Raw genomic sequence first — 22568 nt, 5'->3', positions numbered from 1 at the left:
TAGCCCCTTGGGCTTTAAATTCAATAAAAATCCTCTGTTTAAAAAAAATGCAAACCCATTTATTGTTTTACGTTCATTAAGTTTTTGTCTAAAAATAATCAGGGGGAGTCAGTCTGCTGGTGGGTGAATTTGCTGCAGAGGTAGGTGAATTTGCTGCAGAGGAGGGCAAATTTGCTGTGGGGGTGAGTGAATCTGCTGCAGGGGTGGGGTTGGGGGGTTAATTTTTGACCCATTGTAGCTTGAACCAGCCCTGGAAGAGAGAAATATGTATCAGGCTTCTGTTAAAGCTTTAAACTGTAACGTTATTACTTTTGTTTTTATCCCTATTAAGGAAATGTCCTCTCAGACTTGATATCCAATATTTTAGATTTGCCATTAAAATAGAAGCAGTACATATTGCAGCATTGCCACATCAGCTGGGTACCTAAGGGTGCTGCAAATAGTAAAATACTGATGATTGAAGTTACCAATATTTTACTACATACTGCTGTAATCCTAACCTTAACCCTCCATTGTTGGTGCCTGACCATAACCCCCACCTAATGCTTAACCCAAACCCTTTATGCCTAACCCTAACCTCGGGCACCCAAACTAGCGATAGTAGTAGATGATCAGCAATGATCATCTACAACCATTAAATGCATTGGATGCCCAACTGACTCCTTGGGTGCTCGAGAGCCAAACTTTAACACAGGCATCTGTTATGATAGGCATACACAATACAATTTACCCGCCAGATCGATTTTTTTCAACATGTCCGATCTGAATTTTGATTAATTTACAATCGATTTTCTGATCAATTTCCATAAAAGTGAATGGAAAATTGATCAGAAAATCGATCGAAATTCAGATAAGACATGTTGGAAAAAAATCGATCTGGCAGGTAAATCTGCCAGAAAATTGTATCGTGTGTACCTAGCATTAGGCGGATAAAATATTTCTTCAAATGTATTGTTGTGGCTGTAGGACAGGAAGATAAAATTGTCACACTGAGGGCATACACAACAATAAAAACAACCATAACGCAGAGTCCTACACTACTGAATGTAGAATTGTATGGTTGCTATGACAGGCACTTGAATCGAAAGAGAGAGACAGCCAAGATAGATCCACTATGCATGTCGGTGCCTTTATAGAAGCTAAGAAACCCGAGGCTCTACCCCAATGCATGTGGGAAGTAACCTCAAGTTGAAAAGGCCAAATCTTGCAAGAAGTGGTGTATGCACTTGGATGTGTACAAAATATATCATTCTCCATGAAAAGAGGTACTGTGGCTACATCTGCTCTCAGTAGTACAAACTTGATTTGATAAACATTCCAATCTTATTCCACTAAATTCCACAGCAAAATGCATCAACAGGAGTACAACACACACATGTATGTATTTATTTTTAAACAAACAAGTAGATGGAATAAAATTGAAGCATTGTCCTGGACCTAAATGGATGTCATAGTGCATTTCAGTCTTCATGCATCAGAGAATGTGCATCAGTGTAGAGCTACAGATTAGAAACAGAAGTAATATGGAAGCCTAAAAAAACAAAGCAAAAACATACAGATAAATTAATTGATTCCACTCAAAATTGGCGTTAGGCTATGATAGAGACCCTAGAATATTTAAATAGTAGGAAATTGATTGTGAGCTCCTCAGAGGAACAGTTAGTGTCATGACTATAAACTCTGAAAAGTGCTGCATCCATCTGTATATTTGAGGTCATTTCCTTCATGAATACATAGAAAAGAATTTGGACACAATGGACAGTGTCTACAGTAAAATATTGGTGACAATACCGATATTCTACTATCACCTTCCCAGACCTATCTCTCACCCTCCCCAACCTTTGCCTAAACTAGCCTCCCCACCTACTAACGCTAACCCTACATCTAACAATACCATCGCTCTACCCTCCTCGCACACACACACGCACACACGCCTGACAGTAACATATAACGGAGGTGGGATTTGGCTACGTAACACCCCTAAACCCCACCCTTTCATGGATCAGAGAGTGGTCTATGCTGCCTGCGGGAGGCTTCGGAAGTCTTAGAGCCCGAGTGCTCCCGAAGACAAGTACAAGTGCATGCGCAGTACGGAGCCATCTGTCTTTGGAAGCAGTTGGACTCCTGAAGACTTCTGAAGCCTCCCACGGTGGGAGATTTGAACGGGGAATCCAGCGCTGGAATGAAGTGACCATGAGAGGAACGGGAATGCTCATTAGGACCCAGAGCCTTCCTTTCCTTAGGTAAGTATCTGATTTTCTTTGTTTTAAATCACTTCAGATTCACTTTCAAACAGAAGGTATTTGCAGTAATTTAGCTTTAAGGAATAAACTGTTTTTCCCATGATGTATCACTACTAAATAAGCAAATCATCTCTTTATGCCCCTGAAACCAGGCTTACATCCAGAACTGTTGGTGTATAATGAGCCTATAGCTTAAACATTTTACAGAGCCACATCAATCCAACATGCATACAACCTGTTTCTGATGTTTTGGTCCTCATCACAATTTAGTTTAGTTAAATGACTGTGACAATTGGCACCTAATGGTGCTGCCTGCCAGTCAGTGGGCCAACTTATTATTTTTTAAATTAGTTCAGGTTCATTTTCAGCAGTTGTGTTTTGTTCTATACCTGCTGCATGGAAGAATTGGGGGAAGTTCTGGGGGTGGGGAGGTTGGCAGAATACAATTAGACAGTAGCCATGCTTTTATATGAAAAACTTTGCTCAGTTATGACAAAATGTTTGACCTAAATATGATGTCATTTACTTACCGAAGTCTGTTGGCTTGCAGATTTTGCTTTTAAGACATCACTGAGCACATTTGTCCAAAATACATTCCTGGTTTGCACCACAGTGGCTCTGATTTAAGACAACCATAGCATATTGTGATTAAATATGGACTTAATTTGATGCCAGTATGGGTATTTTATAACATTTTACATAATATATATATTACAATATGTAATTTCCTACCGTATATACTCGAGTATAAGCCGATCCGCGTATAAGCCGACCCCCAACTTTTACCATAAAAAACAGGAAAAAAGTATTGTCCCGAGTATAAGCCGGGGATAGGAAATGAAGCAGCTACAAATATATATAAAGTGTCAGAAAGGTGTAATCAGAGTAGAGAAACAGTTTAAGGATTAGCACTATGCAATGCACATATAAGGGTGTTCATTGCAAGCATAGCATCAATTAAAAGCTAACAAGATGGATGAAGGACTGGTCCAGGGGGCCGTTGCGGTCGCAGCCTCTGCATCCCCTACTGCTAGTTAAAGTGGACCTGACCTCTTGCACAGGACAGAAATAAATCATAGAGAAATGCACCCTGTATGTACTTGGAGTGTTTAGCCTGTTTAATTCCCCATCATTTGTATCTAATCACAAGTTGTAAGTTGATCTCTTCCCTGGGTCCTCTGACTGCCACGACATAAATGGCAGATAATCTCAGGCTGTTAACAATATGTCTGCTTCCGTGAATCAGGAAGTAGAAACTGTGCAGACAGAAGTGACCTGGTCCCCCCCAAGTCATAACTTACTGCCAGTGTCGTCCCCCTCCCCGAGTGCCCCCTCTATCAAATGCTGGTCAGCTTGTGCAGGCAATTTAATCTTAATTGAGCAGGCAGAATGCACTGCAATGAGGTGACGGATCCCGTCTGCAAACCCCATCCCCCAATCGGCATACGCTGCATGGTTTGGAGCAGGAGCCTTCACTCACTCATCCTCGCCGGCAGATCAGAGCTGCGAAGTATATGCCTGCTGTCAGTCCTCCCATCGGCATACGCTGATCGGTAAATAGCGGCAGCTTTTCACTCACCGTTCCTCGCCGGCAGAATTCCCATGCATGCCTATCATGGACTCACTCCTATGACGTCAGGCAGTGGCGTCTCGCCACTGGAGGGCATCATAGGAGTGAGTCCATGATAGGCATGCAGGGGAATTCTGGGAGCAATTAAGAAATTGTCTGCACAAGCTGACCGGCATTTGATAGAGGGGGCACTTGGAGAGGGGAACGACACTGGCAGTAAGTTATGACTCGCGTATAAGCCGAGACCCCCACTTTTGTTATGATTTTTTGGACCCAAAATCTCGGCTTATACTCGAGTATATACGGTACTTATCAGTCAATACATATTATACAGAAGAGAAATGGACCCATATGCAATTAACTTTTTCGCCTAAATTCTCTCCCAGGAGATCATTTTTCATCTTCTATTTAGAATAACTTTTCAGCACTTTGCAATTAACTAACTAAATAAAAGTAGTCAGAAAAAGTACTATCAAAAGTATTTTAAGTATTGTCTTGCTTGCTTCTTGCTGGTGAAGTTTATTAATAATAATAATAATAATAATAATACACTGTAATAATAATAATCCTAACATTTGTATAGTGCTTTTATCCTGTTGGACTCAAAGCGCTCAAGAGCTGCAGCCACTAAGGAAAACTCAGTAGAAAACGTTGATTGCATATGGGCTATGGAGCCTAGAGTGTCTTCCGAAGTTTCATCACAAAAGGACATCCAGCCATTAAGTTCAAGTAACTTCCCAACAAGACAAATTTGCCTCCAGATCTTTTTAGACTTACCTGTCATTTTTGAACTGCCGTTTTACATTATTTTTCAAATATCATTTTACAACTGTCATTTTTCAACTGACATTTTCTTACGTCATTTTCCAACTGCTATTTTCTTCTGTCATTTTTAACTGACATTTTCCAACTGTCTTTTACAAATGCCATCTTCCAATTGTCATTTTTCAAAAGCTGTTTTCCAACTGTCATTTTTCAACTGACATTTTCCAACTGTCATTTTTCAACTACTATTTTAAACTGTCATATCTAACTACCATTTTCTACTGCCCTTTTTTCAATTCCCATTTTGCAATTTTTCAACTGTCGTTTTTCAACTACCATTTTCCAAACTTCATGTTTCAACTGCCATTTTCCAGTTGCCTTTGCTGTCGTTATCAAGCTACCATTTTTAAAGAACCACTATAATGAAAAAGTAAGCAGTTAAAATCATACAGAACTGACATATTTTGGACAAGTCTATCTCCTCATGGGGGATTCTCAGAGTTTTCTTTGTTTTCATTTTCAAAAGCATTTCCTGAATGGAAGTTACTAATAGTAAGATACCAGCTTGCACTCTATTTTGGCAGTTAAACTTAGCAACTGCTGTTCAGTGAATGCTTTAGAAAACAAATGAAATCCTGAGAATCCCCCACGAGGGGATGGACTAGTCCAAAACCTGTAGGCTCTGTCAGATTTTAAAGCGGACCTAAATTCAGAGCTTCTTCTCTGCCCTAAAAGGTAAACAACTGCATAATAACATTTATTTGTTACAACTTACAGCACTCTTACAAAAACCCTGCAGTGTTTACTTCCTGGGATCATGGGAGCACAGAAAGGGCTAACTTCCTGTATTACATATTAGCCCAAACAATGGTACAGAGCTGCACACCTGACACTTGCTGTTTACCTGCTGATAAGGCCTAATTAGACATGCTAATCTCTCTCTACACACACAATAAAAGTTCTTAGCAACTATTTTTGTTTTCCTGCACTGCAGTGCTAGAGTTTAGATCTGCTTTAACTGTTTCTTTTTCTCTCTGTAGTAGTCCTTTAACCAGTTCACCTTAAAGGGATTTTTCCTCTTATGGACCAAAGCAATTTTCACCTTTCAGTGCTCCTCCCTTTCATTAATCGAATTAACTGAACTGATATAACCAAATTAACTGATTTACCTGATCTTGTAGCCACATTTATATAGCCGAAAAAAAATCTTGGGTATAGCCAGCACCTTTTGTAGCTGAAACAAATACCTCGGCTGTATCCAGCCCTCTAAAAATAAAAATCTTGGCTATAAAAGGGCGCCCTTTGAATCGTTTAACAAGTTCTTCATGGCTGGGTTATAATTAGTATCAATTTTCCCATTGCCTAATTTTAGAACTCACTGATGCTTAATGCCCGTGAGTTGAGGAATTGCATATGGCTCACTGTCTCTTTTCACTTAGCCCTTTAATTGTCCTTTTTCAACAGTCACTTTTTCCAACTATTTTTATCCCTGGTAAAATGAGAATGCAGACCACATAGGTTTCCCATATCTCAATCAGTAAATTCACCATTACCTGAACTGTATATCTGATGATGAGGAGGGGGGTAGCCAAATCACCTCTATTTTTGATTTAGCGGACCTTGATGTGTGGCTCACTGCACTCTATGGAAAGATCACATAAAAGCACATTTGCTGGTTAGGATTAGGAACAGCAGAAATAAGGATAAGTCAAAATGCTCTAATTTTATCAAAATATCAAACTATAAGATTACATTTAATGGCATATTATTTTTCCATTATTAGCAAGTGATATAGTTACCACACTTAACCACTTGATGACCCACCCTTTACCCCCCCTTAAGGACCAGCATGGTTATTAGTGATCTGTGCTGGGTGGGCTCTACAGCCCCCAGCACAGATCAGGGTGCAGGCAGAGAGATCAGATTGCCCCCCTTTTTTTCCCCCTGTGGGGATGATGTGCAGGGGGGGTCTGATCTCTTCTGCCTGCGTGTGGCTGGCGGGGGGGCACCTCAAAGCCCCCCTCCGCGGCGAAATTCCCCCCTCCCTCTCCTACCTGTCCCCTCCCCGGTGATCCGGGCTGCACAGGACGCTATCCGTCCTGTGCAGCCAGTGACAGGACGCCCCCTGTCACATGGCGGCGATCCCCGGCCGCTGATTGGCCGGGGATCGCCGATCTGCCTTACGGCGCTGCTGCGCAGCAGCGCCGTACAAATGTAAACAAAGCGGATTATTTCCGCTTGTGTTTACATTTAGCCTGCGAGCCGCCATCGGCGGCCCGCAGGCTATTCACGGAGCCCCCCGCCGTGATTTGACAGGAAGCAGCCGCTCGCGCGAGCGGCTGCTTCCTGATTAATCAGCCTGCAGCTGGCGACGCAGTACTGCGTCGCTGGTCCTGCAGCTGCCACTTTGCCGATGCACGGTATAAGCGTGCGGTCGGCAAGTGGTTAAAACATCTAGAAATTCACCAACCTTTACATAAGGTAGTTGCAGTTTCTTACACTGGAAGATCTTACATCTTAAGCCCCATCTACACGATACGATTCTTTGTGCGATTCGATTATGATTCTATTTACGATCCTATTAAATCCGACATGTCCGATCGGAATTCGATTCAATTCGATTTGCCATTGTAAAACAATGGCAAATCGAATTGATTCGAATCAAAACCCGATCGGACATGTCGGATTTAATCGGATCGTAAATAGAATCATAATCAAATCGCACAAAGAATCGTATCGTGTAGTTGGGGCTTTACACTGAACCCTTCTCTTCTTCATAATTATTTACTGAAAACCCCTTGAGGTTTAGCAGGACTGGACACTATCCAAATCTTATGAAAATATAGTAGGAATTACTCCTTGGTGGCAGAAGTACCATCTTTTACTTTAAAAATTATCTTTTTATTTCTTTTTTTCTCTATCCTCTTTCTCCATTTGGGGGGCAGGACTAGGGTGTTGGGTTGTAGGGTTTGGGTTGCAAGGGATCCCTTTGCAAATAGAGTGAGCTAGTATGCCCCTTTGAGTGCACAGGACAGCGAGTGACAGTTACCACTAGGAAGTGGCAAAAAAACTTGTAGAATATGTGGAGAAGCTGCCCAGGGCAACCAATCAATTTTTAGCTGGTAAATGAAACAAGGATTCTAAAGCATTGCTTTGGGGAACTGAATCTTTGCTCTAGACAACTTGGTAAATCACATCCACTGTACCCACAAAACCATTTGGGAATGGTGTTATCCACCAAAGTGCCCAGCCGAAGAAATGGATGTTAATGGATAGATATAATATTCTGTGATCAAAAAGTGAAATCAAATACGGTAAGTGAAACAGCTGCTGGAACAAGAATAAAATACTTCAGCTGCAGGATTCTTTTCCATGGACAACTGAACTGCTCTGGTTTGTCGAGCAGCTCTGCCTCCCAGCTGCCAGCCAAAAACAACGTTAGGTTGCAGTTAAATGCAGCCGAATGGCAGCGTTTGGTAACACCACTCATGTCACATTTGACATGTGCAGGGGTGTTACCAGGTGGCAAAAAAAGGACTCGTGTAACATCAGAGGATGGCAACTGCCATGCTCAGATGCAACTCCATGGGGGCCACCTGTCCACCACCCCTGCTGAGTGCTACCAACGCCCCCCACCAACTGACCACCCCTGCTGAGTGCTAGCAACGCCCGGCCAGTGGACTGGAGCAGCTGATGCCTCTGTAGTAACTCTCATCAGCTTTCAGGTAAATGGAAATTCCACTGATGTAGAGAAAATCCTCAGGGCCCTTTTACAACGGGGGTGGTGCGGTATTTTTACCGCACTCCACCACCGGGCAATGAAAGTGTATAGAGACTTTGAAACTGAAACATTGCGGTGCGACGCAACGGAAGTGACATTTTTGCCACATCTCCGTTGCAGGTCCAGAACTACATTACCGCGTGGCTTCTGCGTTGAACTGCGGCGATCTGCATTGGCCTGGAAGTCGTTAGTCTATGGTGACATGGGAAGACTTAAAAAAGGAACAACGCGACATCGCAGCGCACATGCGCCGAAACGTATTTTTACAACACGCTTCCGTGCACTTCCGCACATCTCAAAGCAGGAAGTGACGGCAGGCGCGTCACTTCCTGTTTGGACCAATTCCAGATAGGGAATACAGCATGGTAACACGGTATTCCTCGAAGGCCTGTTTCAGGCGGAGCGTTGCGGTGCGGCGGAAGTGACGCCTTAGTGTTTTCAGTTATGCTGTATGTATAAAGCAGAGCTAAATGGTCTGGATCTTAAAGAGGAACTCCAGTGAAAATAATTTAATATAAAAAGGTGCTTAATTTTTACAATAATTATGTATACATGATTTAGTCAGAGTTTGCTCATTGTAAAATCTTTCCTCTCCCAGATTCACATTCTGACATGTATTACATGGTGACATTGTTACTGTGGGCAGATTATGTAGCTGTTCTGGCTTTAACAGACAGCTATAAACAGCCATTTCCTGTGTGTGTCATTGTTACATTGTGGCAGTTTGCCCAGAGTACCGTACGGTACCAGAGCCTCTTGTGGGAGGGGTTTCAGCACAAAATCAGTCATACAGCGCCCCCTGATGGTCTGTTTGTGAAAATCATTATATTTTTCATGTAAAAGTGGGTATCAGCTACTGATTGGGATAAAGTTCAATTCTTGGTCGGAGTTTCTCTTTAATGGAGGTGAACGGATCTGTGTTGTTATGTTAATCAATAGAATCCATTCATATTGCTCCATTAGAATGGAACCGTTCGGCTCGTTCCACCGAACAGACCACAAGTTTGGGGAGGCTGTGATAAATCTGGAGTGACAGACACACCGCATTGACCGCTCACTAACAGAACGGATCAAAAACTGCTGCCAAATAGAAACTGATCCGTTTCATGGATCAGTTTTTGATCCCTCTGGTATAAACCGGTGTATAAATGTCCCAGCTCAAACCGTTACCTTCTCCTCTTTCTCCCAGGAGAAGAGCAACAAGCTTGCAGTTAGGGATGCACAAGTTGCTAAATTCCCCAGACACTCTGAAACTGTTACTGACAAGCAGTGTGAAAAACTTTTTCTACTACTGAGGTAGTTTGATGCTTTTTAACCACTTAAAGGGAACCTAAACTGAGAGGGATATGGATGGTTCCTTTTAAACAATACCAGTTGCCTGATTCTCCTGCTGACCTGTTTGGCTGAAGTAGTGGCTGAATCACACACCTGAAACAAGCATGCAGCTAATCCAGTCTGACTTCAGTCAGAGCACCTGATCTGCATGCTTGTTCAGGGGCTGTGGTTAGACGTATTAGAGGCACAGGATCAGCAGGAGAGTCAGGCGCCCAGTATTATTTTAAAAGGAAAAATCCATATCCTTCTCAGTTTAGGTTCCCTTTAAGGACCACGGTGTTAACCCCCCTAGTGACCAGGACATCTTTTACTAAATAGGCCACTGCAGCTTTAACCACTTTCCCCTCCACTACAGTATATCTACCTCAGCTGTGGCACCCTCCAAGCCACAGCCACGTAGATATACTGACCTGCTTGCAGCGCTGTTGTGCAGGGACAGGTGCGCTTCAGAGCGCACCCCCCGGCACTGTCAGCTGCCTTACTAATTGGCAAAAGGGAACATGTTCCCTTGTAGCCAATTAGTGACCCCCCCGCGGATGAATGATCACCGCTGTAGCAAACAGCGTGATCATTCATCTTTCCCCCTCCGTGGCCAGATCGTAAAAAAAACACCCCTGCAAGATGAATATCTTACCTGAACTGGTTCCTGCGATCATCCTGCAGCTCCAGCCTCCATTCTCCGCGGTGCACTCAGCCCTGTGACGCTGAATATCTGGGTCCCGGCTTGATGTCGTCATCAAGCCGGGACCCGGATATTCAGCATCACAGGGCTGAGTGAAGAGCGGAGAATGGAGGCTGGAACTGCAGGATGATCGCAGGAACCAGGTAAGGTGAGATATTCATCTTGCAGGGGTGGGTTTTTTACGATCTGGGGGGGGGGGGGGGCATCGTGATAAGGGGGGGGGGCAACATCAGGCTGCCCATAACAGAGGGTGGGGGTTTAAAATCTGAAAGGGGGGGTTTGAAATTATTATTGGGGCCCATCAGGGTAATGGGGTGGGGGATTTTATAATGGGGGGCACATCTGATGGTCCTGAGGGACATAGCTTAATGCTGGGGGGCACATATGCAATAATGGGGTGGGGGCGCTAATCCTGGGGACACATCTGGCTATAATGGGGAACACTGCTCCTGGGGACACATCTGGCTATAATGAGGGGTGCTTATTTGTGATACGCAGCTGTATAAATATATGTGGGGGGGTCGCAAATGCAGGGGCATATCTGGCTATACTGGGGGGCTGATATTGGGGGCACATCTGGCTATACTGGGGGGGTCTGATACTGGTCACACATCTGGCTATCTATCCTTGGGGGACTTAATACTGATGGCATGTCTTTTACCTACTGTAGCACTTTGTATTTTTTACTAGAATTGAAGAAAACCTGAGAAATAATGCAATTTTAACGTTTTCCCCTCTTTTTTCCTGCTAAAATGCGCAGAAAAAAAAAAATATCGGGACAAAATACCCGCCAATGAAAGTCTAGTTTGTCCTGAAAAAAACGATACCTAGATCATTTAGGTGTCGTGAGTAGGGATAAAGTTATGGCTGATTAAAAAGGGACACCGCTAAAGCGTCAAAACTGCTCTGGTGGTCAATAAGGGGAAAACAAGGTCTGGATGCGAAGTGGTTAAGGCCTTGCTGCAGGGCCTCACAACTCAGCACACAAGTAATCCCCCCCCCCTTTTCTGCCCACCAACAGAGCTCTTTGTTGGTGGGCTAAGATCGCTGCCAGGATGGTTTTTTAAAATAAATATTTATCTTAATATTTTTTAAATAAATTCTTCTAGTTTTTATTATTTTTATAATCCCCCCTCCCTCCCTCCGCCAGCCAATCAGTGAGATCAGCTGTCATAGGCTTCAGACTATGACAGCGGATCGCCTTTGTGCCTCTGGAGGGGACAGATAGCAGCATTGTACAATGTTAACAGTCTCTGAGCGGCAGACTGAAGGCGGAGTGGAGCTCCGTCATTCCAGTGGGGATGCGCGCGCACCCCTTCAATCACCACCCAGAGCCATTCGCGCCAATCAGCGTGGAGTGGTCCTGGGGCTGCTGCCGCATTCAGGCCAATCAGCGTGAAGTGGTCCTGGGGCTGCTGCCGCATTCAGGCCAATCAGCGTGGAGTGGTCCTGGGGCTGCTGCCGCATTCAGGCCAATCAGCGTGGAGTGGTCCTGGGGCTGCTGCCGCATTCAGGCCAATCAGCGTGGAGTGGTCCTGGGGCTGCTGCCGCATTCAGGCCAATCAGCGTGGAGTGGTCCTGGGGCTGCTGCCGTATTCAGGCCAATCAGCGTGGAGTGGTCCTGGGGCTGCTGCCGCATTCAGGCCAATCAGCGTGGAGTGGTCCTGGGGCTGCTGCCGCATTCAGGCCAATCAGCGTGGAGTGGTCCTGGGGCTGCTGCCGCATTCAGGCCAATCAGCGTGGAGTGGTCCTGGGGCTGCTGCCGTATTCAGGCCAATTGGCGTGAAGCGGTCAGCAAGAAGTTAAAGTGTACCCAGCCTGGGGGGGGGGGGGGGGAGGGCACAGATGGGACACAGAGGGATGTTCTCTGCTCCATGACATGCCTCTGTGTCCCCCCATGAAACTCTCTGCTCCCCCAACACTGCACTGTCAACAAGCAGCTTGTCGGCAGCACACGAGGGGAAGTGGAATCCCTTGCAGGAGAGGCACTCGTGCAAAATGCCTACTGTTGAGCAGCTCTGCCTCTCACCCACCTTTCTCAATAGCCTGTGCTAAATAAAATCTTTTGTATAATACAAAGATTTTGTCATTGAGGTAGGCTAACTCGTTTCCCTTTTCGATTTTAAACTGTTTTTAGAAGCTTTTCTCAACCAGGGCGCCTCTTTCCCCTAATCGTGTATCCCATGTATGAGTTTGTTCATGCTGCTGTAGTTACCGAATAATCTATATGCAGGGCATATCAAAATCACTGATTATTAAAGAGGAGCTGTCAGCCATTCTATCTAAAAAAAACAAAACACATATATAAGTAGATAAATACTTGCTCTACTTGCATAACATATGTGTTGCACTGTCCACTTTTTGATTTTAGTGATTTTTCTACAGTAAAAAAAAGAGAAAATCCTTCTTAGCATTTCCCATTTTAACTGTGGCTATTTTGAAGCCAATTCTGATGTAATTTCCTCCCTTACTCTCCTCTGTCTGATTTGCCTGCCCTTCACTATAGAAATTGCATTGTCTCCACATGAGAAATGTTGGCCTATCAGAGAGGAACAGAGGTGTGGGTGGGGAAAACAGGAGGGAAAGAGGCTTCAGCCAATCAGGCTGCGTTAGTTAAGTCTGAGGAGGAGTAGAGAAGCAAAAAAGGACAACTGTAACGATTGCGGAATTATTTCCGTGGTCAGCGCACAGGATGTGCGCCGACACTGCGGAAATCCTCCACAAGCGTGTGATTTAAAGGAACCCAGCTATGGTGCTATGCACCTGTAGAGGGAAATTCCCACCGGCAGATGGAGCTGTGGAGTGCAGAGGAACACAGCCTCTGCCCTGCCACAGATGCCAGATGGGAATTGCACGAGTTGAAGCAATGCAGGGCAAGATAGCCCTTAAAGAGAGAGAGCACAGAAACAGAATGTATGTGTGTCCACCAATCTAGTCGCCACCCAGCAACGGTGAACACACAACAGTGGAAACGAAGTGGGAATGCAATCGCAAGCGTGGCAATTGCCAATAGTGACACAAGACCGAATCAGACCGAGCACAAGTGTAGCAAGAAAGACATAGCAAATAACAATGATCAGAACGTCAAAGAAAATAACAAATGCTAGCTAAACGCAAACTCTGCACTCATTCGCAACAGCGAACGCGTTAAAGACACGATCACCGCGCGTTAGGCGCCCAGTGATAAGCGTGCCACCCTAACTAAAAAAATAGAGAACGCGAACGCTTGCTAAACGGTTACCTCACTGAGCCTACAGCAAGCGTTCGTACCAGACAAGACAGAGAGAAGGAGTAGCCAGCAGCAACTGCAGCTCTGGCCTACACTCCCAGACTATCGCCACTATCGCTAGAGCGAATGCGATCCAGACAGACAGACAGACAGATGGGACTACCAGTAGCAACCGCTGCTCTGGTTAGCACACCTAAGGCATAATACAGAGGGAACCACCGCCACTACCGCTAGGGCGAATGCGATCCCAACAGACAGAACAATTTCCTGTCGACCGCCGCTGGTGACAAGACAATTCCAACAGATAGACAGTAGAAGGCAAACAGATAATACAACCTGACTACGCTAGAAGGAATGCCTAGTGCACTATTACTCTAAGATAATCTTAACAAACGATTAGCAAAGGCTGAGACTCCAGGTAAGTCAGCAGGAACAAACCATCATGACCAGCAAGGAATTCTGGGAAGAAATGGTTTTTATACTGCAAGCCATCAGAGGAAGCAGCTAAGCAATTTGCATGACAAGTGGATGCAAATTCCTCCCCAGAACAGCAACTCTGCAGCTTGCAGAGCGGAGACAGGTCTCTTTTTCAGGGACCTGCCGCACTCAGATTTACAAAATGGTCAAACAGCTGTCTGCCTGTGCAGACAGCAGAGCCGATCATTACAGAACACCCCCCCCCCCTCTAGGGATGGCTTCCAGACGTCTCTCAAAACTGACTGAACACTCATGAAGGTCGGGACAGCCCGACAAGGCTCAATTCCAGAGTCAATCTTCCCAAAACCGAACTCGTCGGAAGCAGAAACCACCGAAACATGCCCATCAGTAATAAGTCTCAGCCTAACACCCATCAGAACTGTGAAAGCCAGAGAAGAACCCAGCGATACCCTCCAAGCAATAACCACCACCTTCCAGGGACCGTCCAAAAATACCAAATCTGCCACAATAGCCATTTGAAGTGTCCCTTTCAACAGAGAAGCCACTGTTGATCCCATCCAGGGTACCAAGAAAAATTTCTCCCAGAATCTCCCAGAACGCTTTGAAGCTCCACAGAGATCCCAAGAGGCCAGAATGCTCACCAGGCTCACATGGAGAACTACCAAGAACCCCTATGGAACCTATGACAATTCCGGATTCAGGATTACCAGGACAAACATCAAGATCAGGGCTTTCAGGGACCACTTCTGGGCAGGCAGGGAGGCAGGCAGGCAGGCAGGCAATATCAGAACATGTCTCCACTGAGGAAGCATCTGAGCATGCTGCTAACCGAGACACACTTGGGCTTTCTGGGTCACAGAGCACATCGGGGTACACTAGCACAAGAGAAACCTCAGGACACATTGAGGAACTGCCGACCTCAGAGTTCGTCACAACAAGACCAAAACCAGGACCGGGCAAAAAATCATCACGAGTAGTGGTCACAAGCACTGGTCTTTAAAAAGCAGACTTGGACTCAGACTTAGAAGTCTCTATGACTGTAATTGTATCCAACCAGAACTCATCATGGACTACTCATGACCGAAGCTCCACAAGAGCTGCACAGGTAGTCAGTATAGCAGCAATGCCTACTGAAGTAGGCAAAACCTCAAACGGCCCTGCGGGGCAGGAGGCACCTCCTAAAAGTTCTGCACCCTTTGGGAGGAACTCGGAGACCTCCAGAACATTGAACAAAACTTCAGGAACATAATTTCCTACGTTTTCTGACAAGGATTCTGAACTATCCATGTTACAGGGCCGAACATCAAATACCTTCTGCGGACAGGGCAGATGTCCCAGGGATGGTTTTACCATACACTGGGACTGAATTTCATCTTCCAGAATAAGATGCATAGGAATATCCAGTGAAACCAACACTGACTCCCTGAGTCTTGTTTCACTGCAGGCAGAATCCTTCATAGCAGTCAAACCAGACTGCAATTCTGAAATGGAAGAACAACAGATGCACTTAGTTGCAATACCTAGAGGAGCCTCTGGGCTCCCTGCAGGAGGTTCATTGCAAGGTAATATTGACTCATCCAGAGTACAGGGTGGAAAGTCATTACTTTCCTCAGTATCAGATTCGCAAAACCAAAGCGCTGTCTCACCCCTAGACTCGGCTAACAATGTCGAATCCGAGGAGACAGAACGCAAAATTTGCGAATCCAAGATCGCTTTAGGTTGTGAAACTGAGGCTTCCAAAGCGCAAGACTCCGCAATCTGTGGAGCAGACTGCCAAGTGTTCAGGACAGAAACACTGGAACAACTGTCATCTGGCAACATGCCTTCACAGGTGTGAATGCTCTGTTCACACCTGTGAACATAGATTTATTTGCAGAAGAGGTTGTGACAACAACATGAGAAACTTTATCAGTCATATTAACATTACTCATGAGGCCGCATAGTTTAGGTATTTTCCCATAGCAGGATCATAGATGGGATATCTCACAGAATCACTGTGAGGAAAAGATCTGTTTTTAAATGACAAGGGATCCCACACACCTTTTACAAAACTGACACAATCATGTTGATCATAATCTGCCGGAACATCCGATAAAAAGGCATCAGACCGTGCAGATTCAAACTCCACACAAGCAGGAGAGAATCTTTCAGAATTCACACAGGTGTCAACCACAGTAGTACACCCATTCATTTCAGATCGCACAGTGTCTAAACTCACTTGCTTTACCCCAGAAAGACAAGAACAATCATCAGACAACGGTGTCGCTGTATTGGAGTTAATTGGTTGGTGTGTGTGCAATTCATCCAAAATCGTCTGTCAGACACAAATCAGCGGATCCACAAAACATTCGTCACACTCATCAGATCCTAACAAAGCGTACACAGACTCAATACAAGCATTAAGAATCACTTCGCTTTTTACGATGTAAAAATCGCAAAACGCCTTCCAATCAAACTGAAACTTCTCAATCAAAGCCCCAATCTCCCACGGAGCGAATGGAGGCTCAAACAACCCTGTATCAAAGAAACACTTATACGGGTTGGGATCAGAAACAAGCATAGACTTTCTGACAGCTTTAATATAATGTATAATTCAGCCCATAATAGGATCCACATATGCTTTTGCTTTGGGCAATGAAACCTGAGACAAATCGAAAATTCCCTCTACACTGGGAATTTTGGTTTGGCTGGTCATACTGTAACGATTGCGGAATTATTTCCATGGTCAGCGCACAAGATGTGCACCGACACTGCGGAAATCCTCCACAAGCGTGTAATTTAACGGAACCCAGCTATGGTGCTATGCATCTGTAGAGGGAAATTCCCACCGGCAGATGGAGCTGTGGAGTGCAGAGGAACACAGCCTCTGCCCTGCCACAGATGCCAAATGGGAATTGCACGAGTTGAAGCAATGCAGGGCAATATAGCCCTTAAAGAGAGAGAGCACAGAAACAGAATGTATGTGTGTTCACCAATCTAGTCGCCACCCAGCGACGGTGAACACACAACAGTGGAAACGAAGTGGGAACGCAATCGCAAGCGTGGCGATTGCCAATAGTGACACAAGACCGAATCAGACAGAGCACAAGTGTAGCAAGAAAGACATAGCAAATAACAATGATCAGAATGTGAAAGAAAATAACAAACGCTAGCTAAACGCGAACTCCGCACTCATTCGCAACAGCAAACGCGTTAAAGACACGATCACCGCGCGTTAGGTGCCCAGTGATAAGCGTGCCACCCTAACTAACCAATGTAACACAAATAGAGAACGCAAACGCTTGCTAAACGGTTACCTCACCGAGCCTACAGCAAGCGTTCGTACCAGACAAGACAGAGAGAAGGAGTAGCCAGCAGCAACCGCAGCTCTGGCCTACACTCCCAGACAGAGTACAGAAGGAACCACCGCCACTACTGCTAGGGCGAATGCGATCCAGACAGACAGATGGGGCTAGCAGTAGCAACCGCTGCGCTGGTTAGCACCCCTAAGGCATAATACAGAGGGAACCACCGCCACTACCGTTAGGGCGAATGCGATCCCAACAGACAGAACGATTTCCTGTCGACCGCCGCTGGTGACAAGACAATCGCAACAGATAGACAGTAGAAGGCAAACAGATAATACAACCTGACTACGCTAGAAGGAATGCCTAGTGCACTCCCAAGGAATTACTCTAAGATAATCTTAACAAAGGATTAGCAAAGGCTGAGACTCCAGGTAAGTCAGCAGGAACAAATCATCATGACCAGCAAGGAATTCTGGGAAGAAATGTTTTTTATACTGCAAGCCATCAGAGGAAGCATCTAAGCAATTTGCATGACAAGTGGATGCAAATTCCTCCCCGGAACAGCAACTCTGCAGCTTGCAGAGTGGAGACAGGTCTCTTTTCCAGGGACCTGCAGCACTCAGATTTACAAAATGGTCAAACAGCTGTCTGCCTGTGCAGACAGCAGAGCTGATCATTACAACAACCCAGAATGCCCTGCAACTTCCTTTTTGTGTACCAAATTTTGTGTGTACCAAATAAGAGCCAGGTTAACTGGGGAATGATCATTTATCAACAATAAAAGTAATAGTGATTTTAACTTTTGGATTGCCTGGTTAGCATTCTTATTACTTGTTTACCAGATAAAAATAAAGAATTGATTTTTGATTTTATGCCCAACAGTTATACTTTAATAGGTAAGTGTCCACTCTCTTGAATCCATGTTGCAAAGCCAAAATGGTAGAATTCATACCAACAGAAGTAAAGGAGCACAAAATGCATCACTATTAGGAAGTGCTTAATGTGTTTTTTTTTTTTTTTCAAATGTTCACATGAAGAGTGAAGTATCTTAGTTTTTACTAGGACAGCAAATAAAAATGATAGACTCACATTAGGGGTGGTACATGTCAGGGTTTGTGCATCAGAACCATTGACCACGAAAGAGCCTAAGATGTTATTACCACCAGGAGCACGAGCCTGGATCAGGAAACCCCTGAAGTCCTGTTCAGCCTCTTTGCTAAGAGTGACTGCAAAGTAAATGAAGGTGAGAAATGAGCTGAGCAGTGAAACCAATACAGGCATTTTGTTCTTTAACATTAACATTTACATTGATGTCAAACACCTCTGTTATTTTACTGTATATATACACAATGGGGTATATAAAATATATTTTAATAAATTATATATTTTTGTATAGTTTGTGGAATTTTCACTGTTCTCAATTGTACAGTTGCAAAGCATTCTTAAACATATAACCTTACCCAATAAAATCACAGGCATATGCGTCAGCATGCACTGCCTGGAGGCATATTGCACATGTGTGTGACCACAGCTATGGCCGTGCAGGGGGCACCATGCGCACACCGGGGCTGCGGCAGTGCGTGCACGGGAGGCCGTTTAGCACACATTAATGGAACTGGTTAAAATTACTAGTAGACAAAGAAAATGGGATTCTAGATTATTTTTCTTTTTCTTTCTTTTTTTTTTTTTTTAGGCTATCACTATGATTTCCTACATATCTATTTGACCTGTTTTAAAATAAATATTGGGCCCAATCAAATTCACTTTTTCTCCTACATTTTTCCCTAGGTGATAATTTTTCATCTTCTGTTTTAAATTACTTTTCAGCACTCTGCATTTGAAAAAAGTACCAAACAGTAGGTGAAAAAATACTGTGAAAATAATTTTTTGCTTGCTGGTGTTTTAAAGAGTAACTGTTAGCCCCCAAAGTGAAATTTAAATCTGTACAGCAATGTTTTATTTAGTATTAAAGTGATCAAAAAAGCCAATGCGTTCTGCAAAAATCAGTATAATTTTGCTACTATGTAGCCTTTTGCCCACGCTAACGACGCAAAGCCGCATATCAGATACTGATGACATGCCTATGTTTGCCCTCTCCCCCTCTCCCCCCTCTCCCCCCCAGGACCAGGTGCCGATCTATTTGCACCACAAACAGCTGACCGCTCTGACACGGAGACAGAGCGGCAGCACTTCCAGCCGGAGCACCGCAGAGCAGCCGCCGCCGAGTCACATGTGAGAGAATCACATGTGAGAGATGCACGGCGGCGGCTGCTCTGCGGTGCTCCGGCTAGAAGTGCTGCCGCTCTGTCTCCGTGTCAGATCGGTCAGCTGTTTGTGGTGCAAATAGATCGGCACCTGGTCCTGGGGGGGAGAGGGGGGAGAGGGGGAGAGGGCAAACATAGGCATGTCATCAGTATCTGATATGCGGCTTTGCGTCGTTAGCGTGGGCAAAAGGCTACATAGTAGCAAAATTATACTGATTTTTGCAGAACGCATTGGCTTTTTTGATCACTTTAATACTAAATAAAACATTGCTGTACAGATTTAAATTTCACTTTGGGGGCTAACAGTTACTCTTTAAAGTGTACCAGAGCTGAGCAACTCTTAACAGTTTTCTAAATACCTGGGGCTTCCTCCGGCCCCATGCGCACGGATCGCTCCCACGCTGCCGTCCTCAGTCTTCTCCCTCTTCGGTGTCGGGTCCCGTCACTTCAGCCAGTCATGGCCACTCTGCGCAAGAGAAGTGCACCCTTTACGTATCTCTCCGGCAGCTGTTGGAGAGATGCATAGAGGGCGCACTTCTCTTACGTCAGACTGGTCCAGACTGGCTGAAGTGACAGAACCCTGTACCGGTGCAGGAGAAGACTGAGGATGGCAGCGTGGAAGCGATCCATGCGGATGGGGCTGGAGGAAGCCCCAAGTATGTATAAAACTGTTAAAGTTGCTCAGCTCTGGTTTACTTTAAAAAGCATTTTATTTACATAAGATGTTAAAATATCACCTAGGAGAAAACAGGATAAAAAGATAATTGGATTGGGCCAATATCTCTTCTGATATTTACTTATAAACTATACATTATGGCTGCACATATGGGGAGGGGTGGCAGGAATTACTTCTACAATTAGGGAGCAGAACATTATTGCTAACCATATGGGGGAAGCATTAGGACTACATTTATAGGAAGGGTCATTATTTCCAGGGGTGTATCTAGGTAATATAGAGCCTATGGCAAACACTGAAATTGCGCCCTCCCCTCCCCCCCCCCCCTTCCTTCCAGTCAGAGCCCCCCTCCCCTCTAACAAACAGCATCCTTTCTCGCGGACATGTTGCCTGTATTTTTTATCTCGGAATATTGCTGGTTAATTTTTTGAAAATATATTTTCTTATTCTCTCTTTATCATCTTTTCTAACACTAAGCCAAGTGCACCCTACATACATAAGTTAAGTAGCCATGTTCCCGAGATAACAGAATTAATCTGCTCTGAGGTCTGAGTGACGGAGAGGCACGGGGGCAGGCATGGCGGCACAGCACAGGGGTAGGCATGTGGGCTCAGCCCAGGGACAGGCAAGGGGACGCAGCAGGCATGGCGCCTAAGATGCTGTGGCGCCCATGGCACGAGTCATGTCTGCACCCCTCTAGATACGCCTCTGATTATTGCTGCACTTATGGGAGTGTAGGAAGAGTATGGTCTATTTATTTTGATATTGGGAACATGTCTACATGAGGGCAATATAGAAGCAGAACATACACATAATTTCACTTTAAACATTTTTAAGGTGGAACTTCAGTGTTTTTTTTTTTTTATTGTAAGTTTCTGTTTTTGAAAAGAAAGGGTAATGGTGAGAACTCCAGCCATGTTTGAATTGCAGCAATTTTGCAGTTAGGAAAATTCATGCTCACCTGTCCAACTGATTGGATTACTGAGGACAGGAAATGCACTGGGGGCACATACAATAATAATACTCAATTTTGTAAATGTGTCACAAACTATATACTGTAAATATTTTGTTGCTGTATGTGTTTTGCATAAGAAGATTCTTGCCACTTCCTGTCGTGACAGGGCCACAGAGAACAGGAAGTAAGAAATAATCTTCCCAAAGATAGACATTGAGCTGTAGAAGTCATGTTTTGACTGGAGTTGCAGTTTAACCCATGAAGCACTTACTCAGGAATGCTAGTTTTCCAGTGTAGTTGGTGCTAGAGAAGGTCAGGCTATATGGAGCCAGATCTGTTTGAGGATCAACACCATGATTGGGTAGCATTGTGGTGCAGGCAACTTCCACACGTCCATTAGGATAGGCAAGGGTGATTGTGGGAAAGATGGTGACCAGCAGGAAGATGCTTTTCAGTGAAGTTTCCATTTCCTTAGAAAGGCAAATAAACAAAGTAAAGGTTTGGTAGTATGCAATGAAAACAAGATCCGCCTAAATACAATATCTCACACTGACTGAGCAGTTTCTGAGGAACACTAGTGGCCCTTCATATTCAAGCACATATTCAGCCAATCATCTGGCAGCATCAAGCAGACACAGCTCAGATGCTTTAGCTAATGTTCACATCAAACACAGAATAAGGGAAACAATCTGTTCTCATTGTGTGCAGTTAAAGGTATAACCTACACAACTTTTGTTGTTATGTCTTTGGAATCTGTTCTCAGCAATTCTAAGCACAGAATGATTTTGCTGCAGAACATGTGAGCATGTGTATCTTATTATTTTTTTTTAATTCATAAGTCCCTTAGGTTTCTACTGTACAGTTGACTTAGAACTAACAGTTAGCAGATCGGTAGAAACTGCATGATGGAATTATGTCAACATGGACATCCTAAGGATTGTAACCCTTAAAGTGTACCTGAGATGAAAAGGTATGAAAGTTTTATACATACCTGGGGCTTCCTCCAGCCCCTCCCACGTCATCTTCCGTCTCCTGAATTGTCCAGTAGAAGCCCCGTTAGCTTCGCCAGTCTGCGCAGGTGCAGTCTGCCTGCACTCTCCCATCATGCGCCTGCAGCTGGAAGTGTTCTGTGCAGGGCGCTTCCAGCATCGGGAATGGGGCGGGTGTGCATACGCCGAACTATGCAGTACACCCTGACTGGCGAAGTTAACTGGGCTTCTACCAGACAATCCAGGAGGCGGAGGAGGATGGCGAGGAAGCAATCAGCGTGGAGGGGGCCCCAGGTATGTATAAAACTTTTTTTTTTTCCTATTTTTTTGTTTCATAGCCATTTACAGTAGAAA

General features: G+C 44.6%; 1 protein-coding gene across 1 annotated transcript in view; it reads right to left on the bottom strand.

Moving 5' to 3' along the window:
* Positions 1-1363: 1363 nt before the first annotated feature.
* LOC137522552 (putative ferric-chelate reductase 1) overlaps positions 1364-22568 on the bottom strand; it is a 37674-nt gene continuing 16469 nt past the window's right edge. The window contains exons 2-6 of the mRNA XM_068242633.1: positions 21497-21695; positions 18420-18556; positions 6132-6220; positions 2774-2861; positions 1364-1531 (exon numbers count right to left, since the gene is read on the bottom strand). Coding sequence (XP_068098734.1) covers positions 1475-1531; positions 2774-2861; positions 6132-6220; positions 18420-18556; positions 21497-21692 — 567 coding nt within the window. The 5' untranslated portion in view covers positions 21693-21695 and the 3' untranslated portion in view covers positions 1364-1474. The remainder of the gene's footprint in view (positions 1532-2773; positions 2862-6131; positions 6221-18419; positions 18557-21496; positions 21696-22568) is intronic.

The sequence above is a fragment of the Hyperolius riggenbachi genome, chromosome 6, assembly GCF_040937935.1.
Source record: "Hyperolius riggenbachi isolate aHypRig1 chromosome 6, aHypRig1.pri, whole genome shotgun sequence".
In the NCBI taxonomy this organism is placed as follows: Eukaryota; Metazoa; Chordata; class Amphibia; order Anura; family Hyperoliidae; genus Hyperolius; species Hyperolius riggenbachi.
Note: the sequence above shows the minus strand (reverse complement) of the source record. Positions and strands in the feature narration are given on the sequence as shown.